The 6,698-nt window shown below is 38.3% G+C and overlaps 1 protein-coding gene across 2 annotated transcripts; it reads left to right on the forward strand.

Moving 5' to 3' along the window:
• The first annotated feature begins 3,176 nt into the window (after nucleotides 1-3,176).
• Nucleotides 3,177-6,222, forward strand: LOC125893253 (peptide YY-like). Of its 2 annotated transcripts, none has more exons than XM_049583817.1 (4): nucleotides 3,177-3,273; nucleotides 5,288-5,470; nucleotides 5,567-5,656; nucleotides 6,109-6,222. In XM_049583817.1, exons 1-4 carry the CDS (start codon nucleotides 3,215-3,217, stop codon nucleotides 6,131-6,133), a joined length of 357 nt encoding a protein of 118 aa, XP_049439774.1. In that variant the 5' UTR covers nucleotides 3,177-3,214; the 3' UTR covers nucleotides 6,134-6,222. The 2 variants fall into 2 exon arrangements, with proteins under 2 accessions (XP_049439774.1, XP_049439775.1); XM_049583818.1 differs by lacking the exon at nucleotides 3,177-3,273 and adding an exon at nucleotides 3,296-5,088.
• The last annotated feature ends 476 nt before the right edge of the window (nucleotides 6,223-6,698 follow it).

The raw sequence follows: 6,698 nt of genomic DNA on the forward strand, positions 1-6,698 counted from the left end.
GTCTTGATATTTTTTAATTAATCTCTAAATATTTCCCTGAATTGTTAGAGTACTCACGAATTTTACATAATTATTCAAGCTGTAATAATCATGGCAAAGAATGGTTCCTGCTCTTTTTTTGTTAGACCGACTGACCTAAAAATGTGGAGAAAAGGAATAACATCTCATGAAAAGGAAATAGTACCAGAGCTTCAAAGTTGTTATGAAACACATTACTACGTAAGTGCACTCTCACCTTCCCTCTATGTTTCCCATTCACTGAGCTGTTGTCTGCAAAGAGCTTGTATTATAAACATTTTTGTCAAAGAATTGATTTTGTGGGGTCACCAAAACATCATTCTAGTTGGTGCTTTCAACCAAATCAAACAGGCTGATTGCTTCTCTGGGGAAAAGAGAAGTTGTTGGCCCAAATATTAGTCGTGACTTGCATTCCCTCAGCACTTCAGTGTGCGCAAAGATTGCTCAGTGAATTGTTAACATGCAGGAAGGTTGGTCAGAACTTGTGCAACTCAAAGAGCTTCTACAGTCTGTAACTGTGTAGTCTTTGTCTAATAACCAGCATTAAGGATACCATGCTATGCTATTCATAAGAATGGAAAGTATGTATTGATGATTGCATCAGTGTCTGTCATTACATCACATTGGAATACACTTACAAATTATCATTTGAAGGTAACGCAGTTTTTATTAAGCAGACAAGAGCAGAACCAGGGCCTGAAGGTAGATCCAAACGCAGTCACAGAAGCACACACACACACACACACACACACACACAAACACACAAAACCCTCATAACTTCCTCACAAGTGACCATTATGTTTCATTGACTTGTTTTAAGTCATGCTGGATCAGAACATTAGCTAAATGTAAAAATGTAATGAAGCGGGAGATGCCTACACAGAGCCGGACGGGACTTGTTATTTGAATGTTTTTGTGCCTTGCGGTTGTGTTGCTCGTACTTGCGTGGTCTGAAAGTGAAGAATGACTCATTAGATGATAGTGAAACTCAACAGTTTCACATGACAGAGTATCCAGCTTTACACCCATGAAAGCCCACTGAAATTTAGCTGTTGTTGTTGATCAATATTAAATATTTATAGTTTGACTAAAGACAGGCAGTCAAATTTAAATTTGGTAATGGTGGCACTCATGAGATTATACAAAACCAATTAATGCAATCCTTTAATGCAATTCAGTGTGTGACCTTATGTGTCACAAACTATTAAACCGACTGCGTTCTAGTGGATTAGCAAAATGACTCCGGAGGGAAAACTGAAACGAGTGAAAGAGAAAGATTGGTTTTGTGTTTGACTCAAAAGTTGCAACTGTGGCTAATGTTCTCATTAGCTGCACAGCCATTTTACCCGCTGTCGTGTAGCTGTTAATGGCCACGATGTTAATATATTCTATGATAGAGGAGATTAAAGGAGATTAGTTATCTTTTGGAAACAGCAGTAGCAGAGCATCTATCTTGCATAGTAGATTTATTGTAAGGTACATCAGGTAGCACAGAATTGTTCACTTAATTCCATGTGTTAACATACAGTGTAAAGCTTATCATCTTGGATAATTCCCTCAGTGTGTATGCACGACAGCCATATGTTACACAGAGAAACGAGCAAATTAAACAGAAGCTGCATTACTCCCTGGTATGCAATTGGCTGAGGATAAATCACTTATCTCAGCTTCAGTCTTCTGCTAAAAACCCATCTGCTCTCTGAGCTGTTAGGATTGTATTTGTGATATAAAAAAAGTAAAAGAAGTGAATATTTAGGTTCTTTGATACGAGTCTGCAGGTGGGTTGGCACTTGGCTGCAGTGTTTGGCGCTCTCTCAGTGGAGGGTCTACATGAGAAGTGTTACCAGAGAGCACATCAACTGTATCAGATATGGCACTTAAATGGCTCCCTATGCTTTACCCACCTGGCCCTCATTTGTCAGCAAGGAGCTGTGCCAGCTGATGTGACTTAAGTGTTTAAATCAGGCATTTATTATTGGCCTTTGTCTATACAGCACATCATTAGTACAGAAATGAAGGTGATAAATGCCAGCAACTATTGGGAAAATTACTAATAATACTGCATAGTGTTATATTAATTTTTCTGCTCCTTAAAGGGACAGTTCACCCTAAAATAAAAACTACATATTTTCCCTCTTACTCTTACTGCTATTTATCGATCTAAATTGTTTAGGTGTTAGTTGCCAAGTGTTGGAGATATCAGCCGTGGAGATGTCTGCCTTCTGTCTAAATAATTGAACTGGATGGCACTTGGCTTTTGATGGTAAAAGCGCAATCAAAAAACAGCAATGTCTCTTTCCAGAAATCATAACCCAGTTACTCAAGATAATCCACAGACCTTATTGAGAGCAGTTTCATGGAGGAATTATTTTCTTCCCACTGAACTACACCTGCCAACAGTATCACTGCACAAAAAGAGACGTGCATCTACTCATGGACTAAAGGCTTGTTCTTGTGACAGTGTGAGATGTAAACATTATGGGGTCTTCTTCAGCTGACCTGTGACACTACAAGATGTAGAGATTAATGGCATCCTCCTCAGCTGAGCTGTAACATTAGCTAGCTAAGTGAGCTAGTCGTAGATATATGCCTCCTTCTGCTCAATGATATGGTTGGTGGGTGTCGTTTGATAAAGTGAAAATAGTTCCCTACATGAAACTGCTCACAACAAGGTCCATGGATTATCTTGAGTAACACGGTCATGATTTTGAGAGAGAGATATTGTGTTTGAGTTTTTCAATTGTCTTTTTTTTTGGCGCAACACATGCCTAGCGTCATCTATTTCCATCATAGTCAAGACAAGGCAGACGTTTCTACAGCCGATATTGATACCTCTCGGCAACTCCCACCAAAACAGTCTAGATTGATACATAGCAGGTAACGGGGTAAACTATCCGTTTAAGCTCATCATGTTCAAAGGAGTCACTACTGTGGAGGAATAGGAAAAAATATATTATCTACTACCTATCCAATATATTTCATTCATTCATCTTCTAACCGCTTCATCCTCTTGAGGATCGCGGGGGGGCTGGAGCCTATCATAGAGACACATAGAGACAAACAACTATTCACGCTCACATTCACACCTATGGACAATTTAGAGTTATCAATTAACCTAGTCCCCAATCTGCATGTCTTTGGACTGTAGGAGGAAGCCGTGGTGCCCGGAGAGAACCCATACTGACACAGGGAGAACATGCAGACTCCGCAAGGAAGGGCTCCCACACCCGGGATCGAACTGGCAACCCTCTTGCTGTAAGGCGCGAGTGCTAACCACCACACCACCGTGCCGCCCCCAATATATTTCAGTTTTGACTAATTGCTCCAAAACGTCTGGAGAGTAAGATGATAAAAAACTAACTCTGGTTTTGGGGCATTTGAGTTGATAGATTTGTATTGTCAACCATCAACAGGATAGCTTGGGTGGGATACCTTGATTTCTTCCCTCTACTTCAATCATTGTATTCAAATACCTGAATGAAATAATGTCATTATATTTGGTGTATAATGTGAGGCTGTGAGTTTTTAGTTCTTCTGAACTTTTCCCGCGTTTGCCCTGCAATGGAGTTCTCATATGACTGTCATAGGAAACGACAGCACCAATCTACTGTCAAATTTCACCAGAGTGCTCTTCAAAGAAAATAGTAGCCATTAAAGTAATCTTACCATTTAGGGGCTGAAAGCTTTTTGTGCCCTCTATCAACGTGGAATTGAAAATGTATAGTTTTGGGTGATTTACTGCCCCTTCCTGTATGATTTGGTGTGATTTGGAGCTGTCCTTCCTGGTTTGGCCAAGATGGTTTTGTTATTGTCTTAATACAACTGTGTGTCAGTGGGTGGTATTTTAAGGGGAGTTAAGAGTGTCACTGTTTTGCATTCATGTAGAATACATGCATACATTTTTCCTTCTGCTAACAACTGCTAACTTTTAAGAACATTTGACTGAATTACTTGTATGAGTTTTATACCAAGACCCTGCAGGAAAAGCCACATTTATCTCCGTGTGATAACAAGGAATGCATCAGCCTTTTCTTTTATTCCAACAGTTTTCAAACAGGATTATATATTTCAGATTATTTATGCATGATTAAATTAATGTGTCTTGATGCAGACCACCCTCTGCATTTCTCTATAAACTGAAACATCATCTTTCCAAACATATTTCAACTTAATGTGAAAACAACAGACCATCATTAGCCATTTGAAGTCACACATCATTGGTTTTATCGAGACGTGTCATGCTGGCTGTGACTCTTAAGTGGACACTCGAAATTAATGGAGGCTTTTCTTCACTTTTTGCCACAACTTTTCCAACAAACTTCTTTTAGTGCAGAAGTGAAAATTGCTTTAATCAAGGCTACTCTTTTTCCCCTTAAATATTTAGGATATTCCTTGTGTACTTAATGTAGAAAAATGAATGGCCTCTTTGACTCTGATGAAGACACAGTGGTGTTGAAATGTTTGTTTGCACTGTTAAAGACTAAATTGATCAGTGTGCTCCAGTCCTTTAAACCCTCTTGGAAAGTCTTTGTTCTTGAGCTGAGAGGCACCTGATGTAGCCACATGCTGTTGGATGTTTCATGGAATGATTAAGGATAGAATAACTGCATTTCAAATTGATGGGAATTAATTAAGTGTCTAAATTCATTTCTTGCTGCATCATGTTGTAAAACACAAATTTATGGTAATCCAGAAATAGTAGACTTGACTGCTGCAGTAAATTTGCAATACATATAATTACAATGTATTGACAAAAAACAACACACGTTCACCATCAAGTCAAATAATTAACATTTAAATGAATTTAATGTCGTGACAGGTACATGTTCTGGACTTTTAACAATGATGTTAACTGAGAATCTCCATGTGTTTCACTGCTGTGACATTCAGGGATTACTAACCTAATGAGGCAGTAGATATTTCTCAGGAGCACCCTAAAAGTGAATGAAATGACCCTCCCTCCCATCTGACACACTGTATAAAACACAGGCAATGTTGAGAATCTGACAGAGGCACTTTGGACGGCGAGAAACCCGGCTACAGCTGAATTTTCAAGTGTTGCTTAGTGATGTAAGCAATATTTTTTATTCATTTTTCACCTTTTAATTGAAAGGCACACTTTTTAATTTAATGTTAGTACGTAATGTTGGATATGGCAGCTTTTATGGAGGAGTATCAGTATCCAATATGGAGCTTCTACTTCTGATTCTGACATTGTTGAATTTTTTTTATTTTTTTATGTTGACTATTGATTTTCCCTGTGATCCAGGATTCGATCCAGTGCTGTGATGTCGCTGAGTATCCTGGCTTTCTGCCTGCTGGCTTGTATTCACTCTGGCATAAATGCATATCCGGCCAAGCCTGCCAGTCCCCGGGAAGGCGCACCACCTGAGGAGCTCGCCAAATATTACTCTGCTCTAAGACACTACATCAATCTAATTACAAGACAAAGGTTAGTTCTTCAATTTCTGTGACATAGTGTAGATTCAGATGATTTTGAAAGTGCATGCAAAGTACTGATATGTTGCTTGGCTCTTTTTATGCATAGGTATGGGAAAAGAGACACCCCAGATACTTTGTTTTCAGATGTGCTGGTGAGCGAGAGCAGAGAGAGTTTTCCAGGATCAAACTATGTCAGGTAAATTATCTCAAATGTTTGCTTTTAAAATATTTAATGAAGTTTTTTATTTAATAATTTGTATCGTCTATGCCTGTTTTTTGCAATATAATTGCAATATAATGTATGATACAACATATAAACTGTGTGAGATGAGATACCAGGAAAGTACAAATTTCCATACAATGAATTGTCAATACAACATAGTTTCATGTATTATTATTATTATTATTATTATTATTATGTTAAGCTGCTAATGTTCATTTTATGTTCAAATTGTGTCAAAGAAGGGTTGATTTTTAAAATAGTAGTTAGTAGCTCTATTGGATTGTACTGACTATTATTAACTAACTCTTAACTTAACTAACTCTTGTTAACTAACTCTTGTATGTGAACAGGAACAGGAAGACTCTTGCATAGGTTTTAGTGTTTGTCAAAAACACATTTTCTTACTTAACTTCCTTGTGTTGTAGGTATGATGGGCTACCACTGTGGTGATGCGGCTGCCACTGTCGTATCCAGGCTGACTTCACCACAAAGCTGCTGCCAAGCCTGATAATGACATGAAATGAACTTGTACTGCATGGAATAAACATTGTGTAATGCAACTACTTTGGTCTATAATGTTGCCACTGCTACTCTGAAACATGCTATTGACATGTTGACCCATTGTTTCACTCGGGCTCATTTAGCTTGACAGATACCGAGTGGAGCCCTGCCTGTATACAGTGTGTGTCATTCTCTAATGGAGTAACAGTGCTCTCTACTGGTGAACGGGCATCTAAACATTTTGAGAAATGTTCAAGTGGGGCAAATTTAAAGTCATTTATACTGCTACTTTTCTATTTAGGGTGAGTGAAATAGAAGTAACGTTTAGTACACAAAAGCATTGCTTTAATTTGTCTAGTTATATCAAGAAAGCTGAGATGTACCTCCACCTTGCTTGAAAACAGATTAACAGTTTAATCCAATCAAGTGACCTGGATACATCAAAAACAAATCACGTAATACCGAGAATTTGGTTAACTCTGTTATGACACCTGGTCCAACTACTGGCTATAAT

The sequence above is a fragment of the Epinephelus fuscoguttatus genome, linkage group LG8 (assembly GCF_011397635.1).
Source record: "Epinephelus fuscoguttatus linkage group LG8, E.fuscoguttatus.final_Chr_v1".
NCBI classification, from domain to species: Eukaryota; Metazoa; Chordata; class Actinopteri; order Perciformes; family Serranidae; genus Epinephelus; species Epinephelus fuscoguttatus.